The sequence below is a fragment of the Stegodyphus dumicola genome, chromosome 5 (assembly GCF_044657685.1).
Source record: "Stegodyphus dumicola isolate Sdum_Otavi_A_Nest chromosome 5, ASM4465768v1".
Lineage (NCBI taxonomy): Eukaryota > Metazoa > Arthropoda > Arachnida > Araneae > Eresidae > Stegodyphus > Stegodyphus dumicola.
This window is the reverse complement of record NC_140772.1, coordinates 123924771-123946027: the sequence shown is the minus strand read 5'-3', so window position 1 is coordinate 123946027 and position 21257 is coordinate 123924771. Positions and strand designations below refer to the sequence as shown.

Genomic DNA, 21257 nt, shown 5'->3' with positions numbered 1-21257 from the left:
TATTGATTAATTTTATCAATTAAAACTTTGGAATAATTTGAATAGTGCTTCTGAAAATTATTTTACAAGATAAGGAAATTTTTAAGTATATTTTCACATAAAATAACAAAACGTACGTTATTAAGTGCTAATTTTAACATATATAAGAGCTCAAGTAATTATCTAAAATTATACCAAAAATTACGATGCTAGAAGTGAAACTTTTTTTTTCTGATTTATTTTATAAAATTAGTCTTTGCAATGCAAAACCTCTGTCCTGTACGGTGACTGCTTTCGATTCCATTCCTTCCCGCACAAGCATCTTAAACAAAGGTGCGCCATCACGTAAAGGTTAAATCCAAGCTTAATAAGGGAACCATCATTCAGATATTTGATTACATATGTTATCTATGATTTCAAAGTACAATCCTGTGATTGCACATTTGTTATTAATTTTCAAATAATGGATTTTGCACACAGCTTTGAAATCATATTATTGTAAAATAAGTACCTATTCATATTTTGCAGTCCCCCCCCCACAGTAAATAGTATCAAGAATTTCTTTGGTAAAAAATATACCAAAAGGTATATCTGAGCAATGTGTAAAAAATAAAAGGGGGAAGTGTTTTTTTTTAACATTTACTTTTTAAATGGTTATTATGCAAAATATTAAATGGTGTTGAAAGTATCTAAATCTCTAATTAGATAATATTACAAGACAATTAATTAAATTAAAAAGCATGATACATATTTTACATGTAAAATAATTATGATAATATGAATTTTGCATAATTAATTAGAATTAGTAGTGTAAGAATAAAATATCTTGGTAACTTTTCATCATTACTAACTTGTAAAGTTATATTAATCACTTAATATAAACTGCATATACATTTATACAGAGGAAATAAAATACACTGTTGTAGTTATATCTTTTATATGAATACAAATAAACAGTCAAAATATTCTTGTATATTGCATCATTCTGTTCTACAGTTTGAACGGAAATTGTCTAGGTCTTTATGTAACTTTCACATGCTGAATTCCTGTGAACTTTATGTAATATATTTAAACTAGTTACATTCTATTAATTTAATGTAGCACAAGGAAGCTTGTGATTTCGAAAATATTTTGACTTTGAAAAACATACTCAGTAACAATTCATTTATTTAAATCTTCTGGCAATAAATTAACTACAGTGATATCTGTAACGTTTAGTTACATTCTATTAATTTAATGTAGCACAAGGAAGCTTGTGATTTCGAAAATATTTTGACTTTGAAAAACATACTCAGTAACAATTCATTTATTTAAATCTTCTGCCAATAAATTAACTACAGTGATATCTGTAACGTTCATAACTGTTTCAAAACCTTTATTTGTATTATATTTGCATTACTGTCATTTGCATTTAGTACTTAAAAAAACTTCTTTTTCAATTTTTGATTGTTTTACTTCGTTGTGTATAGATTTAAAACTAGGAACCATTTTTTCACTTCCTGTTGATGAAGCTCTTGCTGTGTTTAGCATTTCAGTGAGATCCAATCATTTTTTCCATTTGCATTCTCTTACAAGAGCTATCAATTTTCTCCAGTCATCTGCCTCATTTTTGGAAAAGGTTCAGGAGAAAGAAGGAACACAAATTTTCAGTGTAATACTGAACTAGCAGTTTTTGCATATTTTTATTTCACTAGTTCCAATACTTATTCCTCTTCTCTTACTTGTATAGCTTTATATTTTGGTGATAGAATATATGCTAAAAAGTATGCTAATGACAGTGCTTATTCATGTCATTCTTTAAATAATTTTATGCTTTGTGTCAGATTTTAATAGCAATGAATCAGTTATCCTTCAGGACTTTATTTATAGTGACTGAAATTGGATTCAAGCAAGGTAAGAAATCTTCTACAATTTATTTTTAAAAAAGTAATAAATAATTATACAGTTTTGAAATACCTTAGTAAAAACATCTAACTGAATATTCTTGTATATTGCATCATTCTGTTCTACAGTTTGAATGGAAATAGTCTAGTTACATTCTATTAATTTAATGTAGCACAAGGAAGCTTGTGATTTCGAAAATATTTTGACTTCGAAAAACATACTCAGTAACAATTCATTTATTTAAATCTTCTGCCAATAAATTAACTACAGTGATAAACAATTAGAAGATATAAGCTGAAAACTCTTTTCTAATTCTTTCTTATTTGTACCATATTTTGTGCATTATCAGTTACTGAACTATGAATATTGCATTCAAATTTGTTTTCAACTTTTCTAATGACATCTGTATTAAAAATAAGTACATATAAGTTTTCACTTGTATGTTGTGTTAATTAGACATAAATAGTTTTCTCTAAATATACAACTCCATCTATTGTACAAACACAGACACAGATGCTTTGTAGATTTTGGATATTAGGCAAATCAACATAGATACTATGTGATTTACATCACTGCATTGCTCTAATTGTTTATCATGTATATCATTTAATGGTTCACGACTAGAATCATCATTAGATATTGGCAGAGTTGCCAACACTCCCGATTTAGGCGGGAGACTCCCGATTTTCGACCGTTCTCCCGCCAACCCGATTTACAATATATTTCTCCCGACTTTTTCTTATTCTTAAAATTTCTCATGAATTTTATGGAACTTAGCTTAATACTTCAATATATGAACAAAAAAAAAAAAAAAAAAAAAAAAATGATTTTGGACGTCTGAAAGCAATTGAATTTTCTCTAGATTATATCTAAAATAAAACCTTGCGAATCAGATTAGAATTTCTGCTTTGTGAGTGAGAGCATACGTATCTAGAAACGTCATTCTCCACTTCTCCAATGGGCATTGAGCTCCACCGTGTATCATCTGGCATATATTAGCCAATGAGCACAAAGCAAGCTCAAGGCTGTTATTTGGATGTTCTTTACTCTTTAGTTATTTCATTCATCTTGTCCTGAGTTGTGTGAGTACACGTCCCGTTGGGAAATAGTTTTAGAAATTATCATTTTCTGTCATGTCTGCGAGAAAGGTCCAAAATTTTATGTCTGAAATACTCGTACACAGTTTCAGAAATCGTACACAGTTGACTTTCCTTTCATTATTTCCTCAAGGAAGTGTAATAAATTTGCGATGTGTACCATCTGTCGTTGTGATTTTTCGATTACGCACGGTGGAAGGGCGGATGTTCTCAAACATGTACGTACACAAAAACACAAGGACAACATGAGTATTTTTGAAAAAGAAAAGAAAAAAGAAAAATCAAATTTTTCTTTGGAAACAAAGGACCAAAAAGTTATTAATGCAGAATGTCTGTTCTCTGCCTTTTTACTGGAGCACAACCTGCCACTGAATGCATCGGATCACGCTGCAGCTTTATTTAGAAAAATGTTTCCCGATAGTGAAATCGCTAAGAAATGCTCAAGGGCCAAAACAGGTGCAATTGTTAAAGAAATAAGTTTGAAAAATTAATTTTCAGCTATTGATTGCATTAAAACATCTCTGTTCTGCCTCTCTATGGAATGAAGCAATAATGCCGATTCAAAACTGTATCCAATTGTTTTTTTGTTTTTTTTTAATCCAGAGTCTTCAGAAATTGAGTGCAGCTTACTTTCTGTCCCCACTTTAGAAGGATATTTGACAGGCTTTAATGCAGCACAGCTAATTATTAAAACTTTAAAAGAAAATACAGTCCCTCTGGATAATTGCTTAGCACTTTTGGTGCCGATAATGCACCAGTAATGCTAGGCTTGAAGACTGGTGTTGCAGGCATCTTAAGAAAGGAAAATTCAGATTTGCAGTTTATGAGGTGCACCTGTCACCTTTTTAGCAGCTGAAAAGGGGCAGCTTCTTTACCAATAAATGTGGATGATTGGACAGATTGTTGATATTTATTATTATCTTGAAAGGAGTTCTAAAAGGAAGAAAAAATTGAAATAGTTCCAACAGCTGCATAATACTGAAATGAGAAAAATTTTTTAAACATGTGTGCACTCGCTGGCTGTCTTTAAAGAAATGCTTATCTAGAATCTTCGATCAATGGAACCCACTTCTTGCATTTTTTAAAGAAGTAAATGCTTCAAGAGTTAAGATAAAAGGCTCTATTGAAAGTTATAAAATACCTAAAGTAAATGGAGATGTAGTTACTACTTCCATTGTTAAAAAATAGGTTTGAGGAAAATAAAGTAATTTCTGCACCATTCAGCAATTCAACTGGCAGTTCTCAAAATAATATTGCAAAATATAAGCATAAAGCTGATACAAATTTCTCTCAAAATAAAAAATTGGTCAACACTTGGAACATTTTCCGATTACTGTAAGTTTATCTTGTGAAGAATGAATATTTATGTTTTTTCTTAGGACCTTAACAAAGTTTTTTTTTTTTTTTTTTTTTTTCTTAACAATTCATTTTGCCATCATTCGATGTTCTTAACATAGTTCTACAAAGCAGAATTCCATTAATTCATGTTTGGCAATGAATGATTTAGGATCTGTTTAAAGACATTTTATCAAAGTTTGTAAAACCAGTCTGTGTTTTGTCTTGTAATTCTATATATGATGTGATTTATGGTGAAATAGAAAATCAGAATAAAGATGAAGATTTGGTAATAGGAGCTGCAACTATAAAAGTAGTGGAAGAACTTTCAAAAGACAAAAATAAGTTTTATCTTCATGTTAGAAGTTACTTCTGACGAGTATGTACTACATAAATTTCCAGTCAACGATGAAGTTATTTTGCATGCTAAAGTTGCTGATGTTTCTGCTGTAGCAAATGCATCCTTTTCTGATATAAGGTACTTTTTGAACAGATTTCCTGCATTACTTCATTTAATCATGAAAGATGATGATATTGATGTTGCCACTGGTAATATTGCAGTCGCAATTTTTCAGTTTACAATTAGAAAACTTGGATGAAGTTATAAAATCAGCTAAGATTGACACCCAGTGGAGTTTAATTGGAAAACTGAAAGGTGCTGATGGATTAAAAAATATAGTGAACTGTCTAGAATTATGATGGCCATCTTGACAGTTCCCCATAGTAATGCAGAGTGTGAGAGATTTTCAGTGTTGTTGTGAAAACAAGGACTAAATTTAGATCTAATATTAGTGATGACACATCAGAAAAACTTTTATTAGCAAAAGCAGGCCTACGTGGCAATTGCTATGAACAAAATTATGAAGTTTCTTTCTTAACAAAAGCAAAATCTGCCACTAATCGTAAAATTTGTACGAAAACTGATTAATTTTTTTTTTTTTTTTTGTTTGTTTGTTTGTTTTCTTAAACAATGCAAGTAATAAAAATGTTTTTTATGTGTAAGGTATTTTTGTGTTGCTTGCATTTAAGGATTAGTAACTATTTAAATTTAATTCATTATTAAAAACTGTATTTTTATCATTTAAAAAGTCATTTTAACATTGTCAAAAATCAGATTTCTTAAAAAAAAATCTCCTGAGTTTTGAGTGTTATTAGGTTTTCAAGTATGTATTGGCTGATAAGCAAGATGATGCTTCTCCATTAATTGTAGGAAATAAGTTTTTTCTACACTATGAAATGATGCATTTTCAGCATGAAATATTTACCCATTGGATGATCTGTTTTAGAATTTACGCTTGAGAACAAACTGACAAAGAAGTGACATACTTTCTTGCATTTTACTAACATGGCTGTGTTTAAAATAATTTAAACAATTTTACTTCTTTAAAAAGCTTTTTTGTTAATTCAGTAATTAAAAGCTCTTTAAAAACATTATAAATTATCTTGATTTTGATTTTAATACATTTCTTTTGAATTAAAAAATAAAAGAATATCTGATTTTAATCAATAATTTTAAAGTCATTGACACACTGCATCTGAGTTCCTTGTCAGCATTTTTTAGCGCATTTATCTTAAATCTATAATCATCGGCAAGCGTAATATCAACATAAAAAGTTACCATACTCCTATATTATTCAATTACTAACATAAAAAAAATTGTTTATGTATCGCTACATTTTATCATGTATTGATAAACATGCGGTGATGAAAGGAAAGTATAATAAATAATGATTCACTAGGTTGGCATCAGATCAATGATTATCTATGTGGAAGGTTTCGGTTTGAGATGTGTGCCAAGTAGACATGCAGCAACGGAGCCAAATTACTAATCGTACAAATTTATGCTAAAATAATTTTCTTCAATAACCAGGTATTTTATTTAGTGTGGAAGTGAAATTAAGAATCGGGACTCTCCAGATGTTTTATTATGTATGGAGGGGGGAATCAAATGCGCACGTGTAGAGCCTACAAGGAAAATGTTGTTGGTGGTTTTGAGGTCCGGATTTTAGATCATTCTGGATAATGGACATCCAGATTTCGAACCTTGTACTATATAGACTTTAAGTTCGCAAACTTTATTTTCATTTCCAGCTTTTGATTATCCTTCAGGTTGAATCATATAAATTTCTTCTTCTAGCTCTCCATGGAGGAAAGCTGTTTTAACATCAATATGTCTAACAGACAGTTTTTTATACGAAGCTGCACATAGGAAAACTCGTAGAGTTGTATATTTTACTACAGGAGCAAAGGTTTCATCATACAGTCAAAAGTCGTTAATCCGGACTCGTCGGTACTTCGGCGATTCCGGATTATCGATTTTTCCGGATTATAGATCATCAGTTTAAATCTGGTAAGATGGCATGCAGAAATTACAAAATTAAAAATATAAAACCGTAATTTATGAAATAAAGAACAATTATGAACTAAAGGGTATCAAAATTTACAAAAAGAAAAAGCTTAATATTTATTTGTTTACTTTATTAAACATTTCCTTCAACGTAAGTTGCTTCGTTTCATGTGATAATACTTTCTCTTTAATTCTATTAAACAGACATAATTTCTTGTTTAGTTACAAAGTTCCGCTGTCCAAGTCCTATAATTGCTGTGTTGAGAATACCGACTAATTTGTCAATCGAAATGTTTTCGTTTTCAATAACCTCTGGGTCACTTTCTTCACTATCGGAAGCGAATTATAATGACGAGGAACTTGATTTAAATCATATCAAAGACGGAGATGAAATACTACACTTAGTACAGAATTATTAACCAAATAAAATAAAAACATCTGCCCTGAAGATAAGGATAGTGCTGACAGATCAACTTCCAATCCGCGGCGTGAAATTGATAAACAGATTTCGGATTTCAAAACATACTTTCGCTTTGTAGATACAAATTACATATTAGTAAATATATATCGGAAATTCTATTTGACATAATCTTTCTAATCTATCATAATTTAATAATGACGTTTCTGCCCCCCCCTTCTGCCGCAGAGCAGCGTGAAATTGATAAACAGATTTCGGATTTCAAAACATACTTTCGCTTTGTAGTAAATATATATCGGAAATTCAATTTGATATAATCGAAAGTTCAAGCTTACTTTTATAAAATTGCTCTGACAGTCTGCAAAAAATAATAAGCCGGATCCAATTCGAAGATTAAGGAACAACGCAATCGGCAACATTAACTGAATTAGATAACTTTAGCTTAGCGTATAACTCCGTTACAATTTAAACGCGCATGCGCACAAACATATTCGCAGCCGTAAGAGTCTTACGCGCTCTCGTAAACGCCTGTGCGCATGCGTAAACGCGACGCATGTGCAGAAAGTTTGTAGCTTTGAGGTCCGGATTATAGATCATTCTGGATTATGGGTGTCCGAATTAACGACTTTTGACTGTAGTCAGATCCAAACTTCTGTTTAAATCCTTTTGCGACTAATCTGTCTTTGTATCTTTTAATTTTTCCTTTTGCATTGAGCTTGGTCTTGAAAGACAATTTACATCCTATTGCTTTTTGTCCTTTTGGTAAATCAACTAATTCCCAAGTGTTGTTTTCTTCTAGTGAATTCATTTCTTCTTGAGCAGCTGTTAGCCATTTCCTTTTCTTCCAAAGTTTGAATTTTCTTCCAGGTTTTGGGTTTGCTAGAGATTAAATATTTTGCATGGAATTCGTAGTGATCAGGAGGTTTACCTCTTGTCACGCTGTTTGATCTTCTGAGTTCCAAAGGTTCTTCAGGTTCTGATATTGGGTATTTCTATTTTTATTTCTTCCTGTTCTGAGCTTTCTTCCTTAGGATTTTTTTCATCCTGGTTAAAGTTACAGGCTTATTAGTTTCAGTGTATTAAATAAATCGTACAGATCGACTTATTATGATTTTGTCCACAGGAATTAAAATTCTTTACATCTACTGTCATAGCCAACGAGTATTCCTTCTATAGCAGTATCATCCAGTTTACCCCTTTTATATTTATAGATGTAAGCAAACTTTGCACTCGAAAGTCCTCAGATGAGAGAAGTTGGGTTTCTTGATTCTTGAAGTTGGGAATTCCATAATTCGTATGGAGTTTTTGCATTTGATTTTGTAGGCATATGATTCTGTAAATAATTTGCAGTCAGCAGTGCTTCTGCAGTATCTGTGAGATTGACCTGAGTCAGCTAAAAGACATCTTGTCATCTCTATCAAAGACCTATTTTTGTGTTCACTGACATTTTGTGCTGGACAATACGATACAGTAAGTTGTTATACCATGTTTTATAAGATATTCATCAAGTTCCTTACTTGTGTATTCACCACTGATATCACTTATTAGCATTTTTACTTTTCTCCCAAATTTATTGTTTGTAAGAGCAATAAATTGTTTTAGTTTAGAAATTACTTCATTTTTCTTTTTTATTGGGTAAATCATTGTGAACCTGCTGTAATCATCAATAAAAGTTACAAAGTACAGGTATCCACTGACAGACTGTGTTTGTACTGGTCCTAAAACATCAGTGTGAATGAGTTCGAGCGGTTTAGATGCTTTGAATTTCGATTCTTTGGGATACTGGAAATCTGTTAGTTTGCATTTTATGCACTGAATGCATTTGGTATCATGTTTACAATTATCTAGTTTAATTCAGTGAGTTCTTTGTTTACAAGTTGTTTGATCGCATCATCGTTTCGGTGACTAAGGCGTCTATGCCAAAGTTGAACACAGTTATCATTTTTGCACTCAAATGCTACATGAGCTAATGGTTTATTATTCCTTTTGATTGGTTTGATTTGGTAAAGATTGTTAGTTGCATGACACTCTAGAATAATCTGATCTCCTTTCGTGATCATACATTTATTCCCTTCAAATGGAACCGAAAGTTCCTTTTCTGTTATTTTCTTAATTGAGATTAGATTCATTAGTAATTCAAGAATGAATAAAACTTCTTATAAGAGAACTTCAGTTATTTTTTGTTTAGCATTTAGTGTTTTAAAATGGACAGTTCCTATCACCGTTGATATAAAACACATTGCCCATTCACAGTTATAATATCTCACGGATTTATGGCTTCAAACTTCATGAAATATTTCTTATTATTTACTAGGTGATAACTTGACCCGCTATCGAAAACGAAACTCTCCGCTGTTTGATGTACGATGCTGTCATTAGACAGAGCGACGGCTCTGGATTTGATTTCCAGAGTTTTAATTTTTGTTGTGAGGTTACTCGCATTCTTTGCTTGCCATGTTTTAGAATCCGCGTATGTTTTCTTTGAGTTTTGGTGTGGTTAATTTTTTTGTTTTGATTTTAAATGATAACACACTGACCTAAAATTATTATTTTCGTGGCAGTATGAGCAAAACTTTTCTCTCTTTGTTTTGTTATGAAATGAGGCTTTAAATGCCTTTGAATTTGATGACTTATTTTCAGCTGTCTTGTTAAAGTCATCAATTAATTTCCCTTTTAAGAATTCTGGATTCAGTTTGGAATCTGCTCTCACTTCAAGAGCCATAATAAACGTATCATAAGAACTAGGCATTGAACAAAGCAAAAGTGCTGAAACGTGTTTGTCTTTTATGTCCTCACCTATTGATTTGAGTTTATTGACTAACTCCAGTAATGTATTTATATGTGTTTGCACATTTCCGTCTTCCTCAAGCTTCAAACTGTAAATCTTTTGCAAAAGAAATAGTTTATTTGAGGGATTAGACTTTTCATGTACCTGCCTAAGTTTTTCCCAGTTGGCTTTAGCAGTAGTTTTATGTTTAATGTGAATTATGTGGCTGTCTTCGATAAATAAATCTATCATTGCGCGACATTGCCGATCCCTTTTACTCCATTATTCTGTAATAGGGTTTGGAGAAACATCTTCGATTACATCGTAAAAATCCTCCTTTATTAGTAGCATTTGTATTTTGAATTTCCATGTTAAGTAATTGCTTGAATTCAGTTTTGCAATTGCATTTGACTTGAATGCAACATTTTTATATTACCGAAAATTTTATTTTCAGTTTTGATATGAAACTACACTTTAGCCTTTACGTTTTTTTTTTTTTTTTCTCTCTTTATTATTATTTAATTAAACTACGATTTTTCAGTTGTTCTCATAATCTTTTGTTGTAAAACATTTTTGTAGCCTCACTATTTCACAACAAAATTAACAAAAGTAGGGAGTAAAAGGATTCCTCTTACCTTGTATCTAGTGCAGCATCAGCAAGATCATAGTCAATTAACTTAATCCAAAAAAGATGTTGTGGACAGAAATTGAAAGATCACAAATACATTTTATTAATACAGTCAGAAGTCGTTAATCCGGACTCGTCGGGACTTCGGCGATTCCGGATTATTGATTTTTCCGGATTATAGATCATCAGTTTAAATCTGGTAAGATGGCATGCAGAAATTATAAAATTAAAAATATGAAATTGTAAATTATGAAATAAAGAACAATTATGATCTAAAGGGTATCAAAATTTACAAAAAAACTTAATATTTGTTTACTTTATTAAACATTTCTTTCAATGTAAGTTGTCTAAGTTGCTTTGTTTTATGTGATAATACTTTCTCCTTAATTCTATAAACAGACATAATTTCTTGTTCAGTTACAAAGTTCCACTGTTCAAGTCATATATATGCTGTGTCGAGAATACCGACTAATTTGTCAATCGAAATTTTTCGTTTTCAATAACCTCTGTGTCACTTTCTTCACTATCGGAAGCGAATTATAATGACGAGGAATTTGATTTAAATCATATGAAAGATGCAGTACATCGAGATGAAATATTACATTTAGTAAGGAAATATAAGCCAAATAAAATAAAAACATCTGCCGTGAAGATAAGGTTAGTGCTGACAGATCAACTTCCAATTCATTGTGCGCCGCGGCGTTATTCCTCCCCCCCCCCCAATTAAAAAGAGCAGCGTGAAATTGATAAACAGATTTCAGAATGGTTAGAGAAACAAAGGATATGCCTTTATTCATTTTTTTGCAGCAATTCCACTTTTTGTTTGATGGATATCGAAACATATTTTCGCTTTGTAGATCCTTTGGGAGCTCCAGCATCGGAAATTCTATTTGACATAATCGAAAGTTCAAGCTTACTTTTTTAAAATTGCTCTAAACAGTCTGCAAAAAATAATAAGCCAAATAAAATTCAAAGATTAAGGAACAACGCAATCTGCAGCATTAACTGAAATAGATAATTAGATAATTTTAGCTTATACCGTCCGTTATACATTAAACGCACATGCATAAATGTATTATGCGAATGCGCACATGCATATGCGCAGCCGTAAAGGTCTAACGTACATGCGTAAATACTTATGCGTATGCGTCAACGCGACGCATGCGCAGTAAGTTTGTAGCTTTGAGGTCCAGATTACAGATCATTTTGGATTATGGGTGTCCGAATTAATGACTTTTGACTGTACATGAAATTAGATTAAGATTTTTTAGTATTCCAAATACATATCGAATGAGAATTATATAATGGAGAGTGTCATATCACTGTCCTGTCTTGAAGGAATGAGAAAAAAAAAAGCAAGTCACACAATTAACTCCTTTGCAGGGTGTCCAGTTTACACTGTTTTTTTTTTTTTTTTTTTTTTTTTTTTCGCTACTGGCGAAAGCCCATCACTATTTGCATACTAACATACCGCCTCATGAAAATGAATCAGAGAATCACCACTTGAGAAACAAAGTGATGAAGTGATGGGATTTAGAACCAAAGTAGAGTACCAAAGAACTCATTCTGAATTAAGCATTTTTGCTAGTACAAGATTCTTTATAAATTTTGAGTGAAAAGCAATTTATGTAGTAAAATTTACAAACTACTTAAGTAAATGTTTCCCTAAAACTTTGGTTCTAAATCTCATCACTTCACGAAACTACAATTTTGGCCTAACTTAATTTGCCAGTTTGGCATTGCCATTCTTACTTGAGTAAAAGATGAAATACCTTCGTATTTATTAATTATTGTTCATTGAACGGGAGTTCGTTTGTAACTTTTGAAAAGTCAACTAATTTCCAATCAATAGCGATAATTACTTGCTTTTAATTTAATTTCTTTTTCTAAGTTTAAAATTTTGTTATTCATGATTTAAATTCAAGTTCCTGTAAAACATTTTTAATAATTTACATTCACGTTACTTTAAAACACAATTTTCAGAATCAAACTTCCTACACATGGGTTCCCTCTTTTTCGATACTACATTTATCTCAGGAGATAATATAATCAATATTTCTTTAGTATATATATGTGGATCATTCAACGCAGCATGCAATTTATCGTCATCTCGCTAAGACATTGTCACTATCAGTTGTTGCAGGGACGGTGTTTTCAAATATTTTTCTTTGACTGTTTGAAAAAATGTTAAATCCTTATCTTTTTTGTCACTATGAATTTTCATTAAATGTTCCTTAAGCTTGGAAAGTTTCATTGAATTATCTGACATAGTTTTATTATATACACGGCACATAGGTTAAAGTACTAGTTCCTGGTGATGAAATAAAGCCATACTTCAAATATTTAACACTGTATTGTCGACACTTTTTCTTCAGCTCACTCATACTGATATCAGTTAAAAAGGGCAAAAAAGGATGTAAGAAAATTTGTATCTCAAATATTTTATTTGGAACAAACCACTGTTAATTATTATTAAATTTTTCAATGGAATGCTCCAATAAAGATCTTTCAAATTAATTATTTGATGTAAGGTTAAAATTTCATGTAATTTTTGAATAAAATATAATTCTTAATAATTAGCTTCTTTCATATATATATATATGAAAGAAAAATAAAGAATATGTAAAAGATTAAATTAGCAACGTAAATTTCCCATTTCAATTCTAAAAATAGTAACCTCTCTCTGCACTGCGTCATTTCTAGATTAAACCATGTCATATGACTCTTACATAATTCTGGTGATGTAAATGGAACTAAATACATAGTTCTGGTGATGTAAAACTCAAGCAGCCAATAGTAATTTTACAGTAATATTAACTATAATGTATTGAGAACCAAAACTACCTCAGTCTGAATTCAGATTTCACTCTGAACAACGTACTTGCTTTCAATGCTTTGGCCTAGCTGGAACACTGTCTGACTCCTCCTTCTATTTTACTGCAATTTTATCTAAAATGTAAGCTTTTCCGAATAGGCACAATTAATGTGCCAACCTGATTGTGGCCACAACATGATTGCTGAAAATAATTGCTTCTTCTCCAATTTCCTATTCATTATGGATCAACACTTTTACGCCATCAAAATTCCTGCTGAACATTACTTCTGAGTTTGATTTTATCACATATGTATATATATTAATTGTTCTTATAGCTAGAAATTGTTTGCAATAGAAAAATCTGCCAAAATGCATGGCAGGTGCATAAGAGAAAAACCTTGTTATGTTTTTGATTTTCACTGTAGTATTTTTTATTATCACAAAATTGAATCTGACCCATTGCTTTTAGTATGCATTCTGTATTTTGTATAGTAATTGATTCAGGTCAATAATTTATTGAAAATAATGTTGAAAAAATTAAGAATGTTGAGATGTTTCTTTCTCCTCATTTTGTCCTGTGGAGGTAAGCAATATTGGAAAAATGACAGCACTGTAAATCAGCGGTTCCCAAACTTTTTTGACCCATTGACCGCTTTTATAATAAAAACTTGCCAACGGACCCCCAAGTGAAAAAGCTACATAAATGAATAATATAAAAATTACAAATTTAAAAAAAATGTTGAAAAAGCATTTATTGAAATTATAACTTTTGTTTAAAATAAACTTTAAAAAGAATTAATGACTTGGATGAACTTGATGAGACGTTATGAGTGTATATATGTCCCGTTCAATGTTTGTGAGTAGCAACCGCAAATCCCCACGATCATTGATTTCTTGTTGGTTTCTTTTTTTTGTGTGTGTGTGATAAGGTTCATAACGGCACTGAATCAACGTTCAACCAAATAGGAAGATGGGGAAAGCAGTCAACAACTTCTGTGCAATAACCCATAATGCAGGATATAAAACTGGGATCTGTTTCTGGGACCAGAATTTGTGATATCCTTGTTCAAACATTGCTTTAACCCTCTCAGCGTTAGGACTGGAAAATTCCGTACAGGAGGTTGCCTTCCACGGTCATTAAACATGAAAATTTCTGCTAGCTTTTAATGTATCCGATTTCAGTTTGAATGTATATTGGAAGAAAAGAAATCAAGGTACAAAATGAAAGAGTCATTTTCTAATTAAAATCAAGAAAATATCACTTATTCGTGACATTTTGAGGAACTTTGAAATTTCAGGGCTAAACCCGTAACGCTCAGAGGGTTAAGTTCCTCATTTGTGGATATTTCAATAAGCTACTTCTGTATTAGTCTGGATTCATCTGTGTTTGGGATTTGAGTTTGGCCATGTGCAAAAGGGTTCAACACCAAGTCAGGAATATCCAAGTGAAGAATGTCTTCAAATCTTTGGTTCAGGTCTGTATGAGGAGCCGTTAGGTGTTGACAGTAAGCAAGCAAATTTTCATCTCTATTTTGTAATTTTGAAAGATTTGGAAACTGAGAACATTCTACTCTTTCCAAGTTTTGTTTATACAGAAAAAGTTTTACAACAAATGCAGATATTATACTTTTAGTTTTGATTAAATTTAATTGATCACCTTGTAGTTTCAAATTAGTTTCATTAAATTTGGCAAATAAATCAGTTTTATAGGCTATGTCATTTTTGAGTTAATTAAATTGTGTTTTAAATCATTGTCTTTGCTTTCCAGGAATTCCAACATTGAATCAAAGAGTGCGTAAAATTGATTTTAGATAATCAATGTACTTCTATGTGAAGTAGTAAACGATTATAGTCTTCGTTATTTTCCAAACAAAGCTGAGTAAATAATCTCTCGATGAAGGCATTCCTTTTGATTTTATTAACTGCTCTAATGACATAATATAGAGATCCATGCAAACGTTCACTAAGATTTTTTTAGACTAAATGATGTTGATGAATGACGCAATGTACTGAAAATACATTGGGTACAGCTTGTTTTAAGTATGCCAGAAAGCCTCAGTATCTTACTTCTATTGCCAGAACACCACTATTGCCAGAGTAACGGTAAATGTAACCAGCAACTTTAACATTCATCCTTAGGATTCAGATTCAGGACTCATTTTACCCCTGACACACATCCGCTTCATGGCTATATCAGCAGAGATCCGCGGTCTTAAATTGAACGTTCTCTCTCATCAAGATTTCCCTCAATTTTGTTTCCACCCACTCTCATGCCCTCATTCTCTTTTGCCTGTTTTTAGCATTATCTGAATTTTCATCAACTCTAAGTATACGTAATTTTTGTGATGATAAAAGAACTTAACCCCCCCCCTACGATCTGAGCTTATTGAGCCGGTGCTTCTTAGTTTTTGTAATAAATGATAATTCTAGCCGGAGCCCTAAATAAGAAGGCTGCTACTTTTATGTAATTGAAAAACAAATTTCAGTAGAAATTTTATCTCGAAAATTTTATTTTTAGCAATAAAATTATATTAAAAATCGCTTATTAAATTTTAATTTATCTCTTTACATTTAATTTAATTTTATTTATTTACTTACTTTAATATTTAATTATTTAATTATTTCAATAAATAAATAAATAATTATCTAATAATTACCCATAAAATTATATTTAATTATATAATAATTATTGATTAAACAACAATTAAATAGCTATTAATTAATTTGATAATAATTAACTATTTAATTTTAAAATTATTAGTAAGTTTAATAGTCATTTTATTTATTTATTTACTCTTGTTCCTCTTTGCTGACGGTCTTCCATAGGGCTCCTGCACTTCTAATTTTAGAAATTAAGCCCTGACTCTTGTATTCTCATTGGATCTCTAGGATTTGTCATAATAAAAATGAAAGTTGCTCTCAGAATGTTGCCAAACACTTAAGAATGTTTTAATTCCCAGCAAAGAAATTATAATTATTATTTTCCTCTTATTTTCAGATTGTTGCGCTTATTTATGTATTTTTTGAGTGACTTTTTAAATGGCATACTAAGCTTAGCTGAAGAGTTAAAAATTGCCAGATTACAAATTTACTATTGCAATAAAATTATAATTTATGCTTACAGATCTCTAAATGAAGAAATGCTTCATGCTATAGACGTGCTATTTTATTTCCTGTACTGATATTTGAGTACTTTCTGATTATCTACATTTCCACAAAAATTCATTAACTCATTGGGGACTCAGTGAATTGGAAAAACCCATTTGTTTGGCTATCTTTGTGGCTTACAGGTATAATCCTATACATAAATAATAATAAAAAGAAGCATTTTCTTAAAAAAAAAAGAAATTTTTTTTTGAGGAAAAAACAAAAGTCTGTGTGATTAGTATTTACATTTTTAAAGACAGTAAATGCTGCTCAACTAAATGATGAATGAACATATAAAATACACTTGCACTCAAGCGCATGTGTGATATATGGATGCATGAGTTGTTACTGCTGTGTGTATACTTCAATATATGCCAAAAGTATGCAGTTTTATGACATGTTAAACACGGAATTGCAGATAATAAGAAAGTACACAAGTGAAGTTTTTTATGTTTATTTCAAGTTCCAGAATATTTTACTTATAGATACAGAGACATTATCATATTTCATTGTTACTGTTGTGCAATGTGCAGCAGGATGTGCACATGAAGATTGCAGGGTTAAGAAAAGAATGTACACTGACTACCAATAAGTATTTGGACACCTGTGATAGAAAATAAAAACTAACTTTATTCAAAATCAATAGTTGGTAGAGCCTCCACGAGAGGTAATTACAACGTGGACCCTCCGGGGCATACTTTCCACAAGTCTTTGTATGACAGCTAGTGGTATTTTCTTCCACTCGGCTTGGAGAAGACATAGAAGTTCCTTCACCGATTTTGCACGGGTAGTGCACCCCTGAATTCGGCGATGCAACTCGTCCCATAGGTTCTCGATAGGGCTCAGGTCTAGACTCTGGGCAGGCCAGTCCATTCGATGAACTCCATTGGCACCGTACCAAGCCTTGGTTAACGTCGAAACATGACAACTGGCGTTGCCGTCCTGAAAGTAACAGGGGTCCAACCCGTAAAACTGCCACAACGTAGGAAGCACATTGTCATCCAAAATAGTGCAGTAGGCATCGGAGTTGAGATTACCATGAATGGGGACCAAGGGTCCCAGCCCATACCATGAGAACCACCACCAGACCATAATTCTACATCCGCCGAACTTGACTCTTGGCACAATGCATTCTGGCAGGAGATGTTCTCCAGCTAGATGCCAGACCCAGATCCTGCCATCCGAACGGTAAAGGGTGAACCTTGATTTGTCACTCCAAAAAACCCGTTTCCACTGATCTACGGTCCAATTTCGATGTGCTTTCCTCCACATTAACCGAGCAGCGCGGTTAGACTTTGTGATCAAAGGCTTATGGGCAGCAGCACGACCATGAAAACCAAGCAGATGTGCTTCCTTACAGATGGTATACATTGAAACAATACTCCCGGATGCCTGTTGAAACTCCTCGCGGATGAGGGCCATCGGTTGGGTGCGGTTCTTCCGAATTTCTCTGGACAGCACTCGTCGGTCTCTATCTTCCAGTTTCGGTGGTCTGCCGACTCAGGGCACACTCCGACAATCACCGCTCACCTTCCACTTCTTAATCACATAGGCCACTGTCGATTTTGCGTACTTCAGATGGCTAGATATGTCCCTTAAGGATCGGCCACATTTGTGATACCCGATAATTATACCTTTCTCGAAATCAGAGAGCTCCAAACTGTGAGGCATCTTGCATGCAACTAAAGCCAATGCTGTTTCCTACACGATATATACCGGCGGGGTCCATGACGTACCTCAGGACCGCAGATATCGTCATTTGCATAGGTGTCTAAATACTTATTGGTAGTCAGTGTATAAGGTTTAACTCTCTGAGCATTATAATCGGGTTTATCTAGTCATCAGAAGTTTTGCTACTTGGCATATATTAGCTTATAATTTAAGATGTTTTGTTTTCTTACTTTCTTTAGTAATGTAAATATCATCTTAATGAACATAAGTTTATGAAAATACAAACTAAAATAAGTAATTATACTAACTAAATTAATAAATGTTGTTTAAATACTGGTCTTCACAATGGATCTAAAATACTGCACCACTCAGAGAGTTACTTTAGGCATAACAAAAGCAGTGTTCTCTACAGGTGAAGATGGATGGTAAGCACACATTCATATGTTACCATGGAAAATAACGCTGGTAGACAGTTCTTATACTACAGAGAAGGAAATGGTAATGTTGATTGCAATGGCTTTGCAGCTCCATAAGAAACAGGTCCACACCAAATAGTTTGGTAGATAATCATTCTTGTAGCTTTCAGTGGCAGGCACTTGGAATCCATAAAGCTGAGATTTGACACATTGGTACTTAATTGACACTGATTGGCTCTGCATCTACCATAACAACCACACCAGTATTCTACACCCACTCATAGCCAGATTTCCAATGGAGTTTAAATACACTTTAAGTACCTCTACATTTTAACATTTCTTTCTTCCTTCTCCCTCCCTTGTTTTCTTATGTAGACATAAAGGAAGTTTAAATTTCTGACAGTTACCTTTAACAGTTCCATGCTGTTAGCACCAAAAATCATTTATTGGCATATTATACTATTTCATAACTTAGAAGGGCTATGGAAATCAGGTGGTGAAACAGCAAAAAATTGCTCTCACAAAATTAGAAGTAAATATGAAGAATACTATCAGAAATAGAATTTTTAGTGTTGATTTGTTACATTCCTTCTTGGCATTAACCGTTTAAATTCATATATCAAATATTTAAAATAAAATTTCTTTTATTATATTGCCACATTTTCTTAATATGGAGGCCTGAAAGTATTTTCATGTATTTCTCTTGTATCATAAGATATTAGAGATAAAATTTGGAGAGCCACTTGTTAGAAAGCTAAATCATTGTATTTCTCGATTACTTGAATAACATACTTCTGAAAGCATGTATAAATCCATTGAATAGTAGAGCTTTAGAAGAAAAGATTAACATTTTTGTCAAAATGTATATTAAATCTACTATCTACAATATATTTATAGATTTTTTTATCAACATGTATTTTGGTATTTCTAAAAAATAATAAAAGATCTTTTTATTCTTATAAATTAACTGTTGTAATAAATGTTTCAATTTATATCTTTTATTAAAAAATCTTTTCCAGTTGAGCTTCTAAGTTGTTATTATTATGTAATATCCATATTAATTTTTGTGGTTGTTAATCATGCAGTCTGTATTCCAGATTTGTTTAGAATAATCCTAAAATGTATACGCCTTTTATTAAAAAAAAAAAAAAAAGAGGGATGCTGAACAGCAAAGATTTTGCTATATATTATGTTTACATGTGAATATTTTAGTTAAAAGACTATTCTTTGATATTACAGGGTATACTTTGATTTTTTCACCACAAAATGTTACATGAAAATTTCTGCAACAAAGCACACTTGAAAGAGTGTCACCTATTCAAGTGCCAACATGTTTATATCAATCTGACATCAGTACTATCAAGAATCATCTAATGATGTATTCATCATTCTGCCTATGCAAGTGTGATATATGTGGCGTTGTTTATATTCAGGAAAAAAATAGTGTTTTTTTTTTTTTTTTTTTTTTTTTTTTTTTTTTTTTTTTTTTTTTTTTTAAATACAAGGATTTATATTTTATTTCTTAAAACAAGGTTTTTGTTTTTAGACCTCCTGTAACTCTCCTTCCCTCCAAAAAAAAAAAACCTATGGAATGTTTTTTTTTTTTTTTTCCCCCCTCCCAGATGCAGTTTTGGTAATAGATCTCGAATACTAATTAATGATTAAATTTTTGTTCTATATATGCTCAGTGCATTTAGCAATGCATTTAAAATGAATCTTTTCTTTATAAAAATATATTCTTTTTTTCTGCACTAAAAACTAGTATTTTATTGAATATTGTACCAAGAGAATGTTTTATTTATATCCATATAATTATTTTTTTTCCAGGTTAGATATACTGAAATGTAAGCTATTTATTGCCTTGTTTGATGTTTTTAGAGAACTGAAAAGTATATAATAAGTGTTTTAATGTTTCTTGTATTAGATGTTTAGTTCCCATATATTATATAAACTTGCTTAGAATGTAGACTGTTTTATGAAAGTTTTAATTAATTTTAATTTAGAATTAATATCTTTTAAATAATGATTTTAATATATTAGTTTTATGAATCTTAAAATTCTACTTCTAAATATATTACAATATATAGCAAAGTTATATTTCTTAATTACTATATATTTCAGTTTCTAAATGTAAAACTAAATATTTGTAACAGTATGTGCAGTTATAGTTATTTGTATGTCTTTAGCTGTTTAAAACAATGTACAATGTAATGTACAATTGTACAATATACAATGTATGTACAGTTATTTTATGAAAAAAATTATAATATCAATTTAAACTAATTATATCTGCGAACTTTTATAAATTTTTCTTAATATTTACAAAAAAACAAATTTCTGTTTTTTGGAATCTTACATGCAAAACAAATTTTTTACAAATTTTGTTATTTTTTGTAAAGATGCCAAAACTTAAGCTAATGGGGCAATTTGTTGCCAAATCAGCATTTTAAATTCGTACTTTTGGCAGACATTTGGATTAATGTTTGATTTTTTTTTCTCTTTATTACATCAAAAACAAGTTCTTTACTTTGGAGTATAAATTCAACTTTTCTGCTTTGCCAAATTTGGCAATTTATCAACATTTTGGCAATTTTAAGATCAACTTGTTTACAAAAATTTGACTCTGGGGTTTGCATAAGTGTCTGTTTTGTAAATAAATGTAACAAATTGTTACAAAATGATTAAAGCAACAATAATACTCTAAAATTAGTTTTTTTAGAAAATAACATTAAAATAAAATATTTTTATTTCCC

The 21257-nt window shown here is 31.3% G+C and overlaps 1 protein-coding gene across 4 annotated transcripts in view; it reads left to right on the top strand.

Annotated features, from left to right (window-relative positions):
- The window catches only part of LOC118185011 (uncharacterized), a 46138-nt gene that overhangs the window by 13481 nt on the left and 11400 nt on the right, over positions 1 to 21257 (top strand). Inside the window, exon 2 of one of the 4 annotated variants that reach the window (XR_004757525.2) lies at positions 16395 to 16560. The exons of 2 other annotated variants lie outside the window; for them this stretch is intronic. Coding sequence is in view for 1 of the 2 variants with exons in the window: in XM_035354775.2 (XP_035210666.1) it covers positions 20294 to 20393 (100 nt within the window). In the remaining variant the exon portion in view is untranslated. Of the gene's footprint in view, positions 1 to 16394; positions 16561 to 20021; positions 20394 to 21257 lie in introns of those variants that run through there. One more of the 4 variants, XM_035354775.2, reaches the window with a different exon arrangement.